The sequence below is a fragment of the Microtus oregoni genome, unplaced genomic scaffold (genome assembly GCF_018167655.1).
Source record: "Microtus oregoni isolate MIOR12 unplaced genomic scaffold, Mior012 000026F_ref0000081, whole genome shotgun sequence".
NCBI classification, from domain to species: Eukaryota; Metazoa; Chordata; class Mammalia; order Rodentia; family Cricetidae; genus Microtus; species Microtus oregoni.
In genome coordinates this window covers 235,949-256,345 of record NW_024543085.1, presented here as the reverse complement: position 1 = coordinate 256,345, position 20,397 = coordinate 235,949, and the positions used below count along the sequence as shown (strand labels likewise).

At 40.9% G+C, this 20,397-nt stretch overlaps 1 protein-coding gene across 3 annotated transcripts; it reads right to left on the bottom strand.

The window, feature by feature from the left end:
* Positions 1-361: 361 nt before the first annotated feature.
* On the bottom strand, positions 362-17,089 carry LOC121463459 (signal-regulatory protein beta-1-like). 3 transcript variants are annotated; one of them, XM_041675694.1, is made up of 5 exons: positions 16,956-17,089; positions 11,618-11,968; positions 6,016-6,333; positions 5,219-5,575; positions 362-459 (listed from the first exon to the last, which is right to left on the bottom strand). In XM_041675694.1, exons 1-5 carry the CDS (start codon positions 17,026-17,028, stop codon positions 362-364), a joined length of 1,197 nt encoding a protein of 398 aa, XP_041531628.1. In that variant the 5' UTR covers positions 17,029-17,089. The 3 variants fall into 3 exon arrangements, with proteins under 3 accessions (XP_041531628.1, XP_041531629.1, XP_041531630.1); XM_041675695.1 differs by having other exon boundaries at positions 362-474; positions 5,243-5,575; XM_041675696.1 differs by having other exon boundaries at positions 362-474; positions 5,261-5,575.
* Positions 17,090-20,397: the final 3,308 nt, after the last annotated feature.

Here is a 20,397-nt window from a genome sequence, read left to right as displayed (position 1 = left end):
AAATATTCTCTATATTCTATGATATTTGAATACTTGTTTTCTAGTCGGTGTTACTTTTTGGTGAAGTTTAGGTAGTACAGCCCTTTCAGAGAAAGTATGTCAAGGAGGTGAGCTTTGATATTAAAAAGACTTGTCACACTTCTGGTTTATTTTCTATATTCCTTGCTGTCCACCAAGGATGTGAGCTCTTAGTTCCCTGATCTGCTTTCCATGCTTCTCAGACTTGATGGACTCATATGCTGCTGTAACAGTAAGATCATATTACCCTTTTTTTCTATAAATTATTTTCATCGTGCTATGTTGTCATGTCAATAGATAGTAACTAATACCTGATACCCACTCCATCCCTCCTAACTTACAGTCAGGCCTTCTGCTTCTTGTATATGTAGATGGCAGAGGCACCAATCACCAGTAGCAGCTTGGGTCCAAGGAGCACAGCTACAAGGATTTCAGCAGTATCTGATGTCTTCAGTTCTGGAAATCAAGTGGTAGGAGGAACATAGAGGGCACAAGGAGTTTATCATCATAGACCTTTACCTGAGCCATTTGTGCATTCCCATGCCCATCAAAATTCTGAGGAGTTTGAATCTCTGCCCTATCCCAGCTTCAATACTTCAAAGAAGAAGATGCAGTACAGAGATTTCTAGTTTCCCAATGGTCCTACCACAGGTTACTAAGTTGCCATTCTAGAGAGATTGGGTAAGAATTTGTACTTAATGCTATATAGCACTTGTTTTTATGAACAAAAGTTTCCATAAAGAAGTTGAACCTTCAAACTGTACCTTTTTAATTATTATTAACTTTTTGGAATTTAATGAATTGGAGAGTTTGGCATGTTGCAAGTACAGAACCAAATTATCTGGGGCCATATTCAACCCTCTTAATATTTCCTCTGTACTTGACACAACAGCTTTGTGAGAATTCAAATAATTTGAATGCACAAGCAGAATATTAGTTTTCCTTTAGAATGTGTTAATTTAGCAACTTCCACCAACCAAGATACCAAGGATGTCATCTGAAACCTCTACCAGGGTTCTCTGCTGTGTTGTAACCCACCTCTTCCATATTTCTACCAATGCAATGCAAAAGTGTCTTAACTTATGGCTTCTCCTGCAAAAAATTGCTTAAAAGTTCTTCTACAGTGGCCTTTAAGGTGACCTAAATCTGTGTTCCTGGGCCTTGATCACCCATATTTTGATCTAGAATGAACTATTGTGATTTAAGGATTACTATTTACTCTTCATTGTGGAAGCTGATCTATAGGTAGGCTCACAAGGTTAGTGGGATTCAGAGAAGCTCCTCACTGCTAGTATTTAGGATGATCCCTGGGGCACTGTCCTTGGATGAGACAGGTTCAGTCTCTCAGTTGCTCAGCAATAGCTGTGACAGTACATGCACACAAAGATGGTCCCTTGGAAGAAAAATAGTTGATACAGTACCTTGTTTATAGAAAATCATCCTTAAAAAATCCAGATTTGTGGCATAATGGAGCCTGGTGAATTGGCAAACAGCCTACTCAAACCACTAGCTAAAAACATGCAGATGAAGGATCAAAACTCTATAGATGAGTCTATGAGAATAGATGTTACGGTTTGGTGCCTCAGCCATTATACAGCCCATGTCCACCCCAGTGTAGATGCCTTCTAAAAACTTTTTTGTTTTTCAGGAAGTGGTGTTTTTAATTTAGAAATTAATCGAAGGTTAAAATTTGGTTTTAGGAATAGAAATAGGCTGATTAGGTTGTACACTGATTGTAATGATTGCCTAACATGTAAGGTTAGTTGGGTTCCTAGGTGCAATCCCTAGCACAGCACCAACTACAACAGCAGTAACAATAACAACAACAACAACAAACACTTTAGTAACCATTGCCTATAATACCAATACTAGCAGGGTGTAAATAAAAGAATCATATGTGTGAATCTTACTAGCCCAGGTTTCCTGTGACACTCTCTATAATAGGTAGTTGTAAATGTTCACCTACCTCAAGCTAAACTTTCTTAGGAAGAACATTTCTGCTAAGGAATTGTATAGATATGGTTGACCTGTTAGTGTGTCTGTGGCAGATTACCTTGATTGTTACTTGAGATGGTAAAGACCACTGTGAGTGTGTGTGTGCGTGGCACCATTTCATTAGACATAGGGTTCCACACCGTGTAAGAAGAGTGAAGAAAGTTAGGTGAGCATCACACAGCGAACAGATAATTATGTTTACATTTGTTTTTCTCCGCTTTTGACTGTGGGTGTGATGTTTGAGTTCTTGAATTGACTTTTCTTGTGTATCCTGGAATTGCAAGCTGAACAACACATTTCTTTACCTGAGTTTAAAATAAAACTATAACATTTCCAGAAAACACAAACAAACAATAATAAAGACAAAACAAACAAGAATGAAAATGGTCTTGATGTGGCCTTGGGAAGAAGCAGATACCCATCTTGATGCAGCAGAGTCGAGTTGTGAATTCTATTGCCTCTTCCCTCCTCTTCATCCCTAAAGAATTCTCAGTGGCCGTCCCGTGGCTCAGCTCTCTGAGGAGTTGCTGTGTCTTTTGTTATCTCTGCACTATAATCCCATGGATCTCTCAGCTACACAGCCTGTTTCATACCTGTTTTTATATCCACAGTGTTCTGCCTTCCTACATTCACCACAGAATATTTCCTTGGAATTCTGACATGGAAGAGTAGTCAGGATAATACACTTAAATAAGAGAATTTGGAATTTGATTACTAAACTGTCTGGCACTGAAGATCCCAACTCTAATGTCCATTGTTCCCAGGGCTTGTGGTAGAGGTATAATTATTTAAATTAAACTGGCAAGAAATAGTTATTCATAGAAAGATAATTCATTTGCTCCAAGTGTTGAAGTGAATTGCCTTGCACCTCAATGAAACCAAAAAGACAAAATTAAATCAGGAACAAGCAGAATGAAGTAAATACTATCCTTAGAAAAGCAAGAAAAGACTAAGTAAATGTCACATCAAGAGAAAAGAATCTCAGCTGGGTGGTGGTGGTGCAAACCTTTAATACTAGCACTTGGGAGGCAGAGGCAGGTAGATCTCTGTGAGTTCAAGGCTAGTCTGGTCTACAAGAGCTAGTTCCAGGACAGATTCCAAAGCTACAGAGAAACTCTATCTCAAAAAATCAAAAAAAAAAAAAAGAATAGAATCTCAACTTGGGCTCTAGGAAGGCGAGTTAAATAAAAGCATTTTTTTTCTACAATACAGTTTTTCCTAGCTGAGCAGCAATGTAGTTCATCTTTCTGAGACTTGACTAAGAAGGAGCCACCTTTTCTTTTCCTGTTTTCATCTTTATTTCAGGGCTTGCCAGAACCCAAGCTTGCTTTATCTGATACTATTGACTGCACTACTATTTTTTCTACAGCTCCCTCCCCATTTGTTGTTCACCATGTGGTTAAATTTTGTGCTGGCTAGAATAGCATGGGATTTTTTTGTTTGACTGTTTGTTTCTGGTTTTGTTTTCCCATTCTTTTCTACATTACCAAATTCTGAGAATCTTATGAGATTTAGAGTTTGCCTGCACAATGGATTTTATTATTTTTAAACTCCAATTAAATTCTCATTGGACTTCCTTTGAGTCCATTCTTAAATTAATGGCACTAAGAATCCCATGACAGGATCCCAATTTCCTATAGATCATTTGTTGATCTATAAGGTATTTCCCCAAATTTTTGTAGCAATTTTGAAGAGAGAACAGTAGAAAATCAATGAAATATAAACTGAAAAAGTAAATATGATTACTGAAAGAATTCTGTTTTGTAAAGGGTAAATGTTGGAAATCCTCCAGAAAGTCTGATGAAATAAAAGGTATATGACAAATTTTCCACATCAATACTGAGAGAGGAGCATTATCATAGTTACACGTACACTTAGATTTTAAAAGGACAATATGATCATCTAATAAATTTTATAGCAAAAGTTTGAAAACTCACATTAAATAGAAAAAAAGTTCTAAACTTATTTGTTATTGGTCAAACTATGGAAGGTGATACTTTTTGAATAACTTAACTTTGTTGCACACAAAAAAGTCTATAAAGTATTTTGAAAAGATAGCTCATTTGAAATATTGTTAAGATTTATAGTTAATTTCATTGACTTTGATGATGCTTTTGGATTTGAATGAAAATATTCTTATTTACCTGAGCACTCACTGTGAACTGCACTTGTAAGTGTATGAGCATACATGACACATCCATCAGAAGGTATAATTATGTAGCATCTATATATTTCCTACTCTAAGGGAGCTTGTATTTTCTAAACTTTACTGTTCTACTGGTGGTATAATGGTTATTTGGTTGACCTATCATTTATCCATCAGATAAAGCTCACAAGGGCTGTATGACAAGGAACCTGAGGTTTTAAAAGTCATGGGAGTTGATGGCCATGCCTGGTGTTTAATGAGTGGGAAATAAGACATACTTATATAAAGGGTCCTCAAACTCTAAGTCCTAGAATAGTAACAAGTCAATGAGAGATACTTAACTAGAAAAATTTGCCTTATGCACTATTCATGACCATGCTTCCAGGGGCCTTAGATTTCCCCTCATTACGTTAGACCAGATCACATGGTCTCAGGATAAGAACTCAACATCCCTATTGATTCTCCACCCCTAGATTCACTGTCTATAAAACTTATGACTCATTAGGTAATTAATGAAGGGAAAGAGATGACAGCAAAATTGAAAGCTTCATGTAGTATGTGTGGATTCTTGTCTGTATACATAGATATTTTTCCATTATAATGAAACAGGAGGAAATGAGGCCCCTGGTATGATCACTCACAGTCAAGTGAGTTGCCAATCTACAGTAAAACTGCAGGTCCTCAGGAGGTCTGTTGGAATTACATTCAAGATGTAGCCTAGGACACTGAGTGAGGACCCAGATATTCATAGAAAAGTGTAAAATGGAATGGAGACAGGGAAGGTACTGAAAAGGAAGAAGAAGAAGATGAACACGATATAACAAATGTTAGGGTAAAAAGGCAACAGGTAAGATTCTAGGGTAGGATGATGCCTTCCTGTCTCACTTATTTAATATCTGTGAATGTTAACACATAAATGGAAACATGCATGAGACCCATGAGAAGTTGGTAATGATAACTCTCTTTAATTTCTACTTAATTTGTAGATATTAGGATTATCACACAATAATCAAAATGCTACCTTTGACATTCAAAAAAGAGGAAAAAATTACAAACAACCAAGAAGTTTGGGTAGAGACTTACCAGACATGGTGCTAATACCTTGTTTCCTCTGACGTGCACTGACCAGCACAGTATGGTTTTTTGTTTCTGGTGGTTTTTGATCATGCTCAACTTTGCAGGTGAGTATTATGTCCTCTTCATGAGCAGACACATTCACTATGTGCCAGCTGGTCCAGTTGTAGGTTCCATCCTTGTTTACAGTGAATGTAGAAGGGTCTTCTATCTGGGATATATTTCCATTCACTAACCAAATCAGCCGAAGCCTTGAAGGATAGAACTTATTCACCTGGCAGGTGACACCTATCAGATTCCATACCATTGATGGCTGCTCATTGATCTCCAGGGTGGGTGAAACTGAAACAATATAATCAAAAGTTGAAACTTCAAAGCCTAAGTAGAGAAAGACCCCAGAAGGGAAGCTAAAGTATGGAGGAACCATTTTCATTGCAAGTTCATCATGGGGACAAGTTGATCATTTGTGCCAGAGGAGAGCCCCCAAACATAGCTCCTGTCACACAGGTGAACAGGGTATCACAATAAGTGAAGTAAGTAAGCACAACTCCCAGGTGCACTGAGAAAGCAATAATAACAGTAAAATGGACGAAAATGCCAGGAATCAGTGTGTGGCTCCTAATCAGTACAACCGAAATTACTTCTGTTAAAATAAATACAGTTTCTGTTATGTGATGGTCGCAGTCTATGATTCTGTGTTGTACGCATGAATGCTTGCTGGGAACTATGGACCAAGCTATTCTGAAAGAATAAGAGCTTGAGCTTGTTTCAGAGTCATTTACCTCGAAGGATGTCAGATAATTTGGCAGTTCCACGAAGCCGGCCCTTTTTCAAGGTGTCATGGGCCACCTCACAGGTGATCTGAGAGTGGACATCCCCAGCCCTCAGCACCACCTGTGCTGTGCTGGAGATACTGTAGGAGACGCTTTCTCCTTTGGGGTCCACAGTAGTTTGGAAGTGAGAGAGCTCTTTTCTGTCTTTGAACCACTTCAATGTGATGTTCCGAGGGGAGAAGCCATGGGACTTGCATGTGTAGTTCACTGTCTGCCCGGGAGCAACTCTGGCTGCAGGGCCCAAGACCACAGGAGGAGACGGTTTAGCTGCAAAGGAGCATATAGACAAGGGTGTGATTGTGATGGCCACCACTGTTGACATAACATTGTGAGGAACCTTCATATACATTATCCCCATTGTCATTGTTTGTTGTGGTGCTTGGGATCAATACCAGAGCTTCAGCCATACTAAGAACCTGCTCTACTCCATAGTGATAGCTGTGCCCCAGACACAGACATTAACTATTTATTCTCTTCATTTCATTGTTTGTTTGTTTGTTTTTTGGACAGGATTGTCCTTCTGTTGTGTCCTTTGTTCTTTGGTCTCCATAGTTTAGCAAAGATCCCCACCAGTTAATGAGGAAGGGCAAAGCCTGGTGGAATTCTCAGTCTGGACAAAGGAAGGCAATTATCAATGTATTTTATATTTTCTATCATTTGCTCTGCCGGCTTCCTCTGGAAATCTAGGGAAAGTATTTTTAGATTTACATTTATAGTAACTCAGGAAATAACATGACAGAAGGGCCACAAAGCTGGAACCCTTCCTACTTCTCCCAGTCGTTTGCTTTCTCTTATTTTACCTACACACTAATAGATCTCATCTGTGCCAAGCCTGAATTTAACACTGAGAGCTCACTAGTCTGTATCTCTAAATGGGCTTCAGTCAGACTTAGCTTGAGGTTGAAAACAGTGATTACCATTTGTAGAAAAAGCTAAAGGTGGTTCATGTCCTCAGTGTTAATCATAAGAGACACAGACAGAAGCTTGTTGAAAAGACAGTAATGCTCCCTGGTTGAAAGCATACATTTGAGTGGACTAGTGGGAGGAAGGCAGTGTGCTGTGCAGATGTCCTGTGCTGAAGTTAGTATGTGTGACAGGCTGCATTTGGAAAGATCATACACATTTGTATTTCTATATATGTGGCTCCTCAAATGCACATCAAACCACGAGTGTAATCAAGTGTTGTTTGAAGTCAATCTATCTAAACATGAGCATGCCTGATGTCCCTCGAAGTTTGAGGGACCAGTCACTATTTATCAGGAGTTTCTGGCCATCTTGACATTGTTCACTTTCCAGTGACCAACCCTTTGGTGGGATTAATACCAAATTGCATATGGGTGGACAATTTACACAGGCCAAATGACAAAACTCATCTCACCCCAACGGGTGATTAATTTGAATCTCGATCTTTATCTAATGAGCATCAATGTCCCCTTCCATAAAAACTGAACAAAAATATCACCATAAAAATGAAGGTAGAATCCTTTGTGTAAGTATGTGTTTGCAAATCCTACATATCAAGGCAGCTGTTATTAGATGTGAGATCATATATTTATTCTTTGCCCCTGTAAGCTGTAGCAAAATCCATAAAGGCATAAAATGGCATGCCTCTAGATTGTTCCTGCCCCTACTCTGAAAAACTTATGTAAGGAGCAGAGCCTCTATACTAGTAGTTCTCAACCTTTCTAATGCTGCAACTTTTAACATAGTTTCTTTCTCATGTGGTGGTGACCATCAACCATGAAATTATTTTTGTTACTGCTTCATAACTGTGATTTTACTACTTTTATAAATCATAATGCAAATATCTGAGATGAGACTGCTGTAAAAGTTCTTTTCAACCAGAGATGGGTTTTGAACCACTGAGAAACGCTGTTCTGTACCCTGACATCCTCCTCTTTCTTAGGGATCTTCTTACTAAGTTGGCCAGTGGCTTTTACAGCACAATCAGGACTGCAAGCACTTCCTCCAGAGGGGCTAATATAAAGAGCAGATGAGCATGAGAAAGTTGAAGGACAGAGCTCAGCAACATACTGTGTCATTAAGGTAGAGTTCTCAGTGAAAGAGAGAAAAGTCAGACCTCAGAAATTGTTCTTCTGTAGTCCTGTGCAATATATGAGAGCTGCTCCCTGAGATTAGAGTTGAACAGCATTCTTCCCTGGTTGGATCTCCTCCCTGAGAAATATCCCAGGCACGTTATGTGGGCTTTAGCGTATTGTGAGCAGTATGGTGGGCACCACTATTCTGAAGCATAAGGGATGGTTCTGCCTCAGCTTGGTGATATAACAGGTCCATCAAGGGACTAATCACAAATATCTCCTGTTGTTTTAAAAAATGTATCTGAGGAAATTTTAAACTCAAGCTGCATATTAGAACATTCTGGAGACATTGAATGTTTCAGATGGTCCCATATCAGACCAAATAAAGAAATGTGGATCTTAGATTTATCTCTGTTTCCCACATTATTCCAAAGAGAAAATGTGGCACACCATGCCCTTCTGTGTTCTATGAGCTGCCATACCATTCTTGAGCCGGGCAAGGGGCTGGAGATTGAAACACATAAAGACAGACAGAGGTGAGAGACAGAGATGCGGGTCATCTTTGAAGCCAGAATGCCCAAGAATGCCCCCTTTATTGTGTTCAGGGGCAGTTTATATAGAGATAGCCACACCCCAGCCAAATGCACCAGAAACCACTCTCCTGCCATCAGGAACTCCTGGGGGTCTGGTGCTCAGAGCAGCTGTAGGCACTCAGATGAGGGGAAAACAAGTTGTTTCAGGATCTGGGGGTTCACAGCTCCCAACAAGAAAAGAGAAGCCAGGTTGAGAATCACTAACCCTCTACCTCCAAATTAGTTGATAACTAAGGCCTGAAGAGGGAAAGTAAGAATTCAAGGTCACATGACTTCTGAGTAACAAAGCTCACATTGATGAAACATTTCCTACAAGTCAGGAGTTTCTCTAAGTGTGTTATATGACTTCACTCCTTCAGTATAGCAGGCCTATATAGTGTGCTAGCAGGGAGAGTCTGCCAAGTGAGTTCCCCCCTGTGGACGGTTACTCTGGGCACAAATGAGAGAGGGGAGTGCTGGGATGCATATTGGGATGTTTATGCAGACACTGTCTCCACCCTCTCCCCTGCAGACCACTGTACTATAGCTGCCTTGGAATGTCACTGATAATCACTATCTAGAATGTATCTTACCATTGACCAGGGAACATGGCTGTTGTCATCACAGAAAGTGATGACATTACCTCCTGATGCTAGTTTCTTAGTAATTCTCAGGGTAGTCATAGAAGCATGGAAAAGTGAGTGCAGGTATCCATGTTCTACAGAAGGGGAAACTGTCATTCAAATCCAGTAAGTTATCCAAGTTGTACAATGATAATGCCACTTGGATTCTGGGGTGCTGCTTTGCCCTGTGATATACAGAGGGCCCAGCATCTCCCTCTGAAGGATCTGTGATCATCACCATGCCACAGATGAGGACCTGCTGTGTCTCAGAGGTCATTTCCCATGTCTCACTTTCATTTACCACAACATAGTAACTGTCCTCATTTCTGAAATTCTGACTCTGACTCTTCATCTCTAAGAATTTAACTTGAGGGATTCTAGCTAGATCCCTGATCCAGGTAACTCCAGAAAGGAGGTTCTTTTCCAAGGGGCTCCTGCAGAACCTGCTTTTCTCCTTATTCCATGGATAGCCCACATTTTCAAGACTGGACACAAGAGGCAGCTATGCACTATGCTTTTGCCATTCAGAGAGAATAAGCTATGTAGGAGGAATACCATGTATGCTGTGTTACTCTATGAGGCAGGGTGATTTAGTCAAACTTGACTCTTTCTCACCTGCTCACCACTCATGAGACCTCTTTGAACCTCAGAGTTTTCTTCTCTAAAGGGAAGAAGTGACCTGTCCCCTATAGTACATGTTTAGGTAGAAAACGACATAACAGACATGCAACACATAGCACACTCTGCTATTTCATTTCCCTCTTTTCATCTACTTTCTCATCAAGGGAGTCCTGAGGGACAATGACATATCAGATAAATCTAGATTCAGTGGATGTCTATGGATTTCATATTGACTAATCCACTTGCTGGTTGTAGTTGTCCAGGCATTGCATTACCTATACATTAGTGCCTTCATTTATGGCATCTATAGTTTCAGGATAGTCATTCCTCTTATATTTCTCTGTTGAGCGGTTGTGAGAAGACTTCTTATACCCAGGTAGGAAAATGGTAGCATCCTTATGAACTAATTCACCTTCAAACACAGCAGGTCTCCTTCAGAGGGCATGACCTTGTTGCCTAGGACTGTTGGTATACAAGTTCCTTCACTGTAGCACTGCTTTAGTGGCAATGAATTGAAACAAGTGAAGCATTCATGATCTGGGATCTTTATTAGTTTGTCTCTAGCTGCTGGACTGTGACACTTTGTTTACACAGGGAACAGTTCTCACTTCTAATATGGAGTGATAGTATGGCTTCATTGGTATAATTTTTCTACCACTACTATTAACGTTTGAGTGTAAGGAACATCTTGAAAACTTGGGGATCTGATGATGAATGGAAATTATGGTTGAGTTTGAGAAATTCTGACTCAGCATTTCATATGTACCAGGCTTCTAAGTGGAGATGGTGTTCCTTGCTTGGACTGTAAGAATCTGGCCTGAAGTCAAATGTACGTTCAAGGCCAAATCCCAGCATCAGCTGGCTGTGTGATCATGGTCAGCGCACTGGCAAACAGGGGTGGACTGGATGATCTGACTGTACTTAATGCTATACAATTACCAGAAACAAGACTCAGGCCTCTGGGAGAAAGTTTAAAGTGAATGTCCTGATGCCTACGCTGGTGATTGGAGATCGTCTACATGGAGACTAACTCCAGGACTTAAGTCTACATTGCCCAGAACCTTCAGTACCTGTGCAAGTAGGATTCAAAATGTTTCCAGAGAGACGCAGGTGAGAGATTTCACAGTGAATGTGGGCACATACCAATGGATCTCAGTGTGCTGTGGATGAAGAGAAAAGGAGAAAAGCACACTGTGCCAAGTACTTTTTACTTTTTGCCTTGGTTTTATTTTCCTCTTGGGAGGGAGGATACTCACATCTTGGGGAAAGAGCTCATGCTTGCCTGATTCTTGCTGTTTGACATCTAGAATGGGACCTGGCATACACTAGGCCCAGGTTGTCTGGCAGAAAGAGAAGACTTAATTGGGTGAGGTAATAAACTCCGGAGGCGGTAGGCCAGGTTTGTCCTGTCCCTGAACAAGGCATCAGCTGTCTTTATGTAGCCACTAGACAGGGACAAATCAAGAAGCATAGGTATTGTGAGGCAGACAAGGGTATGGGTTCACCCCCATTTACCAGAAATGGCACCACTAGCACGCAGCATGTCCTCTCCTTAGCTTCCTTGGCCCACAGCTGGGTAAAGTCACCCTATGAATGAGGGTCACTTACAGGCTTGCTTCTTCATTGTTGATCACAGAATCTTGGACACATTTTGACTTGTTGGAGATATGAGGGACAAGGACAATGCAGTACTTACCAAGGACAGACAGCACTGTGCCTCCCCCAGACAGAAACTCCTTCTCAGAGTCTGCTTTCTGAAACTTCACACAATAGTAGGTACCAGCATCATCAGTTGTGACATTACTGAAGCGGATGGAAAAGTCCAAGTTGTTTCTCTTTGTAGCATCTGTAACATTTGTGACTCTGGGAAACTTCTCTCCTGTGAAACTATATATTAGTTTCCGACTCTGTCCTGTGCCCCTGAACCACATAATGGGCCCCACAGGTAGCTGGGAGGTCACAGTGCATCTCAGAGTGGCTGACTCTCCAGCACCGACAGAAACTGCTCTCTCAGGCTGTATCACCTTCAGGTCCTCTGTAGCTGCTCCTGCAGGAGACATCAGTTAATACTCAGTCTCCTCTAGTCTGTCATCAAATACTGTTATAAAATAGACCTCAGCATGAAGTGATCACAGTTCCCCTCACTTGGGCCTCTTAGCAAACAAATGTAACAGATGAGGAAATGAGTCTCAGAAACAGTCTTTGGCAGTATTTTCATTAAACCCCAATTCTGTTTGAGATTCTCATGCCAGTATCAGCTTGGTTTTCATTTTCTGTGCACATGGCATGTTGCACTTCTTATATAATAATACTGTGTGTGATTACATGACTCTTTGAGAACAGTGAGATGTAAACATTAAGTGTAAGGTATAGTTAGTGAGATGTACATTTGATTACCAGATTCTAGGTGAGGTCCCAAGTCAGGGGGGTTGCTTTATCAGGTGGAGTGATAATGCTGTAGATATTTCCCAACATGCAATAACATGCACATTAATTAGAGAAAGAAAACCCCGTTTTAAGTTACCAGTTTTTAAAATATGTATTATCATCACATTAATTAATTAATTTTACGTGTATTGGTATTTTTCTTCCAAATAAGTCTGTGTACCAATCATATGCCAAGTGGTCAAGGAATCTAGAAGAGGGTGTCATAGACCTTGTAAGTTATACATAATTATAAGCCACCATGTGGGTGCTCAGAGTTAAACCTGAGTCCCATGGAAGAATAGCAAGTGGTCTTAACCTCCAAACCATCTCCCTCTGATCCCAACATTATAAAGAAGCTAAGGAAGAAGGTGAACCGAAGGAAAAACATATAGTTGTCCTCTTCGCTAAGGGAAGTAGACCAAATTTCCGGGGAGAAAATGGGATCTTGGGGGGGGGTGGGATGGGGGTAAGGGGAGATGGGGAGAGAAAAGGTAGAAGGGAAGGAGGGGGGACCTGGGAAACATGAGAATTGGGATAAAGGAAAGGTGGATAGGGGAGCACGGAACCACAATTCTTAGTTAAGGGAGCCACTTTAGGGTGGGCAAGCGACTTGACCCTAGAGGGGCTCCCTAGTGCCCAAGATGAGGTTCCCAGTTAGTTCCTTGGGCAGCTGAGGATTGGGAACCTGAAATGACCCTATCCTAGAGCAATACTGACGAATATCTTGCATATCATCATAGAATCTTCATCTGGTGATGGATAGAGATCGAGACAGTGACCCACACAGGAGCACTGGACTGAGCTCCCAAGGTCCCAAGGAGGAGCAGAAGGAGGGAGAACATGAGCAAAGAATTCGGGACCACGAGGCGTGCATCCACCCACTGAGACAGAGGAGCTGATCTACGGGGAGCTCACCAAGGCCAGCTGGACTGTGACCGAAAAAGCATGGGATAAAACCGGACTCTCTGAACATGGCGAACAATGAGGGCTGATGAGACACCAAGGACAATGGCAGGGGGTTTTGATCCTACTTGATGTGCTGGCTTTGTGGGAGCCTAGCCAGTTTGGATGTTCACCTTCCTAGATATGGACGGAGAGGACCTAGGACTTAACACAGGGCAGGGAACCCGGTCTGCTCTGTGGACTGGAGAGGGAGGGGAGAGGAGTGGGGGGAGGGGGAGAAGGGTGGGAGGAGGGGGAGAAGGGTGGGAGGAGGGGAAGGGAAATGGGAGGCTGGGAGGAGGTGGAAACTTGTTTTTTGTTTATGTTTTTTTTCTTCTTTTCGCAATAAAAAAAAATATATATATATATATATATATATATATATATATATATATATATATATACATAGGCTTGGAAGAGAGCAGAAAACGAATATAGGCAGTTAAAAAATAAAACAAAGTCTTTAAATAGTACAGACAAACATAGATTAAATAAGTAAAAGTAATAAAAAGTCATATAAAGATGGAAAATACACAGAGAGTCTAGATTATATATACTATTATGCTTTATTTTTTTTAAAAAAATTGACTGCAGAGAGATTTGATTGTGGGGGCTGTTAAGCTAAACCAACATATATATTTTAAAGGTATCTTGACTTCAAAATTTGAGTCTAGGGATATGTTGTTATGGAAAAGAGGTTCTGCTTTTGTATTATAGAAGATGAGAACCTGTGGATTTCTTTCAGGCTAGTATAGATTGAACAAGACCCCTGAAATTGTGGCCTAGGTAGTCCAACATCCACAACAGCCTCAGGACTGATGACTAAAATGGACCAACCACACAGGATTTCCCATGAAAGGCCTGATTAACAGCACCCCCAATCAGCAGAAAGTAGTCTACAAAATTAAGCCCAAATTCAAAAATATTGTTTATAAATGATTGTTGTCATTTAAAAGGTGTTGATTGCAAGTGATTAATGATCACAGTCAATTTCTTATATTTTTGGTTATGAGCCCAGCCTTTAATGGCTGAGCCATTCCTCCAGGCTAATCACAGTCAATTTCTATAAAAAAAATAATGAGGATATTATATAGAGATGAATACTTTGCATTGGTATGGATCTTGGTCTATTGATTCAAATTTAAGGTCAATGTTGTACACTGTATATATGTATTTGTGCTCTTTTTAAAGATATTGTGTTTGTGTTGCTCATTTGAAAATGTAATGTATAGTTAAGAAATACAGATTAATAGTCATCTATAAAAAAAAAGACAGAGCAAGGACACACAATGTCTGTCAGTGAAATATTCACCTTTAATGCTATCATGTGTATTGGTGTTGTTCTTGTTCCAGTAACAGTGTATGGATTGAGAAAATTGTTTATTTTTATGTATTTAGGTATGTGTGTGTGTGTTTGAGAGACAAAAACAGAGATACATAGGAGATATGCATATAAAGAGAGTGAGGGAGAGAGTGAGAACAGTTAAAAAACAGTCATTGAATTAGAGAATGGGACTAGGGAAAAAGATGTAATTATATATTAATTTGAAAAAATTAAAAACAAAAAGTTTCAAGAAGTGCTAAAATCATCAGAAGGACCTATCAATTATTGCTAGTATCAGTTTCAGTGAGAGTATAGTGAGGACATATTAAAAGTTTGACTTCTATTATTAGATGACACAATAGATCCCCTAACCAAAAAGGGAAGCCTGAGGGCTGATAAGCCCTGACCTGAAGCCATCAAGTTTTTCTCATGAACAAAGAAGGAACTGAGGACAAACAACCTTTGAGAATCATGAGCAGGGACCACTCACAGTGTCAATAATCCTTACCATGAGATGAAGGGGAAAAAAGCTCCCTGGAGAATATCAACAAGATTAGGGATGTGTGAGTACCTGGTATAGATGAACTGCTTACACCCTACATATCAAAGCCATAGCCCAGTACCTCATAATGCGACTATATTTGAACCAGGGTCTTTGAAGGAGTAAAAATCAATTTAAGTGGATCTTAACCCAATGTGACTGGTTTCATTTCAAGAAACAGAAGACCCACAGAGACAGTCTGAAGTAAGATCCTGTGTGGAGAAGAGAAGGTATAATTTATAATAGAAGAGGCATCATGGAAGAAAGTATCTTAGTGGGCATCTTGATCCTGGATTTCCAGCCTCCAGAACTATGACGAAATGAATGACTATTGTATTGATTACCAGTCTGTGGTACAATGCCATGGCAACCCTGCCAATAAAACACAAGCACTAGTAAGACACAATAATAGTACAGCCTCTCAAAGCAGCAGCACTTGGTGAGAAGTTTGTGGTCAGATGAAGAAGGAATTGGAGGACAGAATGAGGAAACTTAGTGAGAAGGATGATGGCTGAGCATTGCCAGAGACACTTCCCTCTAGCCATGGTACTGCACTTGACTTAGGAAGTGAGCAGAGAGTACCGAGTGTGGAGACAGGCCATCAACAGCTTTGGAACTGACATGCTGTGTCTGATAGGACTCAGAGTTACATGTGGGGTTCAACTAAAGTAAATTTGTTAGCTGTAATATTAGAAAAATTTAATTATATTTTAATGATTTCCAAATAGAATGTTTCTGGTCACCTGTGGGAACCCATGAACTCACAGAGCAGTACTCCAGACACTGTCTCTAGAAAATGAACAATGTTCTGAGCTTCTCTCCTGTGGCAGTCTGTTGTTTACCTAGAACCCTTCAGTTCTATTCATAGTGAAGGGGACACTAGCCCACTGGAGCATGTGGCTCTAACAGACATTGACTTTCTCCCCAGTTCTTTCTGCCTTGCTAAAAACCATCAGATTACATTCCTGAAGCTAGTCCCCTAAGGTCTGTTCCAGTATTTGGACAATCCCTTTTCCTGAGGCTGACTGCCAATGTTCTGCTATCAATGTATTAAAATCCAGCAATCAAAACCCTTCTTAAGCTCACATAATCAACATGCCCAATTAAACTTAAGCACCTCTTTCTAACATGGGGTTTCCCATTTTTCCTTTATAAAATTACATTTTCCTGTGTGCCAAATTTGTCTCCTTTCTTTCCAGAACAAATATCCCAGTTCCCCTTCCCTGGTTCTCTTCCCCTTAACCCCCTTCCTCTGTCTTCTGTCATTATCTCTTTATTTATTTATTTATTGAAAATTTCCACCTCCTCCCATTTCCCTCCCACTCCCCCCATCTCTCCAGTCCTAACAGCAGTCAGGGTTCCCTGCCCTGTGGGAAGTCCAAGGTCCTCCCCCCTCCATCCAGGTCTAGGAAGGTGAACATCCAAACAGACTAGGCTCCCACAAAGCCAGTCCATGCAGTAGAATCAAAACCCAGCGCCATTGTCCTTGGCTTCTCAGTCAGCCCTCATTGTCAGCCACATTCAGAGAGTCTGGTTTGATCACATGCTCCATCAGTCCCAGTCCAGCTGGCCTTGGGGAACTCCCATTAGATCAGTCCCATTGTCTCAGTGGGTGGACGTACCCCTCTCAGTCCTGACTTCCTTGCTCATGTTCTCCCTCCTTCTGCTCTTCATTTGTCCCTCTGTAGTAAATGAATCTTTGTCCCGAGAACTGGGTCTGAGAACTTGAACTTGGGGGTCCCGAGTCAATATTTTCCCTTTCACACAGCAGATATGGTTGTACTCCTAAGATATGCTCACCTGAGAGTCCCAGCAGTAGGGCCAGCAGCAGGACACTGTGAGGAGTGTGAGGCCAGGAGTCCAGGTCAAGCATGTTGAGAGCCAAGGAGCTTGCTCAGTTCAGTGTTTGTGCTGGCAAGATTCCGGGCGCTAATCTGCAGATACAAGGTTCTAGTCTGGTATATCTTATTTTGTATAAGGGGTGTGACTGTATTGTGCTGAAAGAGGAACCAAACTGGCTATTTTGAAATAGACACACAGTCTTGCAGGCTAAAGGAATAGATGAGTTATTTATCATGCATTTTAGAGGGACTGAGTGAGATATGCCTAGGAATTGCTTTCTCATTTTTATTTAATGAGTAAATGAAATTCTCATAGATGACAGTGTCTTTACTTACCTGATACTTATGTTGCTTCCATAGTTTGACTCTTGAATGAATATGAAGTACAGACTTACTTAACATTTTGATTTTACTTTCTTTGAATATACATGCAAATTGTGAGATTGCTAGATCATCTAGTAGTACTATTTTTTTTAAAGATTTGCTTACATACTTTTAAAATTATGTGTGCATATGTGTGTCTGTGCATCTGAGTACAAATTACAGTCCAACGAGGATGTCAGTCACTCTGTAGCTAGAGTTACAGCTGTTTGTGAGTCACCCAGTGTGGGTGCTGGGCATTGAAGTTGGTAAGAACACTATGCACTCACTCTTTGCCCTGAGCCATCTCTTCTGTCCTCCTATTTTTAATTCTTGAGAAAGCTCTCTGTTGTTTTCCATAATACCTATACTACTTTACATTCTCACCAACCAATACAAGCTCAACAAAATAGTCACCGTAGGACGCAGCCTTGACAAGTTCAATAGAGACCTAAATTTTATTTTACCCGAAGGCAATACCTGGTTCCAGGAAAGATCACTCAGGCACCACCCAGGAACAGACCACCCAAGAAAAAATACCTAACATTCCAAAGCCCCCATGCACCCATCCCCCTTTCACCAGGACACCATGAGTGAAATAACTAATTTAAGCCTACTGGAGAAGACAGAAATGAAAGAAAGCCTTGAAAAAAAAATTGAGAACTGCAAATTGAAAAAAAGGTGGGAAAACAATTAGTAGTCACATGGGTGAACCTGAACCAGCTCTACAAGGAGGAAGGGAAAGGTGAGGGCCAAAAGCAAAACAAGAACCCAAACTCTAGGAGGGAACTACCCCAGTGGAGCACTTTGTCTGAATTTCCTGTGACGTATACCAAGGCAATGTGAGCACACAGCCTTTGAGCCGCCCTAGCCTCTGGAGACAAAACATGGGTCCTCCCATTTTCCTAGCCAGCCCAGTGCACATGGTACCAGCAAATACCTCTGAGTTCTGTGTGTACCCCTACAAAAGGACTCAATTTCAGGCCATTCTCAGTAATATGCCTAGGGAAAGTAATCTTTTCTCCTTCTCTAGTATTTAAACTAGATCTGCATGATCAAGACATCTTGTATTAGTAACTCTTCAATTAGGATCCAGGAAAAAAAGAGGTTTTCTTTCTTTTTTGGTTTTATAAGCAGTGTTTCACTCTGAAGTCATGACTGTCCTGGGACTCACTCTGTAAACCAGGCTGGCCTTAAACTGAGAGATCTATAGTCTTTGCTTCGTTAATGCTGGGATTAAAGACATGCACCTCTGTCCACCAAAAGGATGCTAAACTCAAGTTTAAAACCCTGGACATTGTAGATTTGCAGCCTATCATTTCCTCATCCCATGCTTAAACTGCTGCAAAATATTCAAGTATTGGTCTATAGTAGTATTGACATGGTGACTAAAATAGTAATAATCTGAATAAGGCAAATGGTAGCTCTGTTGTACACTGACACAGGCAGACCATATCTATAAAGACTTTATAATTTACAGATACACATGTAAAGTTGTAGGCTTTTATTCACGAAGCATCTCAGAAAGACTGGAAGAGCTGTGGGAGCACATTCTGCTCCTTCAGCCAATAGCCTTTAAGATACCAGCCCACTTGGACATGGTCCCTTGTACTGTAACAGCAACTTTAAACGTGAGCCTGCTCTCTTGCTTCTGGCTCCTGCTTTCAGCTGCTAGCCTTTGTTCCTGTTCATGCAGAGGACTGTTATCTAGGACAGTGATCTCAAAGTTTTTCCCTTAAATTAATAAGCCTTTTATTATTCATAATTCTGAACTGGTGTGGGATTGTTTTATGATTTCCATCTTCATCTGGTGCCTGAACATTTGGTTTTAGAACCCCCCAGCTCTGATGCACACTACTGGCTTGGGGTGTGCCCTGCTTGGTGCAAGCCCTTCCTCAGCGGGCCACGGCCTGTGTGTGAAGCCTGGAGTTCATATAGAATTCTCACATAACGGTTTTTCTTGCTATGGATCAGCCAAAGTTCTTTATATTATCCCATTACACACCTTGGAGCAGCTTCAAGTTCACACGAGCTTACCCCATTGCTTGTGCCTCACCAGCCTGCACCGCGTGGAAACTCAGACAGGATATGGATTTACCCGGGTGACTTCCATTATGTTGTTATTCCTGTGCATGGCTCACTGAGGTGTACACGTTCTGTGGTTCTATTAAATAATTATTTTTTGATCTAAGAATATCTTCCACCATTTCATGCTGAAATCAGATTCAGACCAGTCACGTGTCTCCAGGTGTGCTGCTAAGCCCAGCTAGGTTTGTTTTGTAGGTGGCTCGTGACACCTACTGGCAGGTAACAGTTATTGCACCTACTGCAATCAACCATAGGTAAGATTTATAACTTGATAATTTAAAAGAGCAATATGTCAGACAACCTAACCATCCAAGGTTTCAATAGCCTCTTTACTGACACCATGTATGAGGTTTTACAAGACTTATATGATGTCCCTTCTACATCACTATTTTTGATTCTGGGTATTAGTCTTGTCCTCAATATTTTTTTTCTTAAAAATATGGTTTAACAATAGGGCTAAGATTCAGGAGGATGCATATATGTTTTTCTTTGGGTTCTCCTTCTTATTTAGCTTCTCTAGGATTGCTAATTATAGGCTCAATGTCCTTTATTTATGGCTAGAAACCAAATATGAGTGAGTACATCCCATGTTCCTCTTTTTGGGTCTGGCTTACCTCACTCAGGATAGTGTTTTCTATTTCCATCCATTTGCATGCATCATCAGGTGAGGAAAGGAGACAGAGACAGAGACCCACATTGGAGCACTGGACAGAAATCTCAAGGTCCAAATCAGGAGCAGAAGGAGAGAGAGCACGAGCAAGGAACTCAGGACCGCGAGGGGGTGCACCCACACACTGAGACCATGGAGATGTTCTATCGGGAATTCACCAAGGCCAGCTGGCCTGTATCTGAAAAAGCCTGGGATAAAACCAGACTCTCTGAACATAGCGGACAATGAGGACTACTGAGAACTCAAGAACAATGGCAATGGGTTTTTGATGCTACTGCATGTA

Bases quoted from the DNA above. Each gene is read 5' to 3' on its own strand.
- LOC121463459 (XM_041675694.1), bottom strand. From the start codon at position 17,028: ATGCTTGACCTGGACTCCTGGCCTCACACTCCTCACAGTGTCCTGCTG. The intron at 11,969-16,955 runs GTGAGCATATCT...TGTCTCCTGCAG, and splicing joins CCTACTGCTGGGACTCTCAG to GAGCAGCTACAGAGGACCTG. The intron at 5,576-6,015 runs GTAAATGACTCT...ATATTGTTTCAG, and splicing joins ATTATCTGACATCCTTCGAG to TTTCACCCACCCTGGAGATC.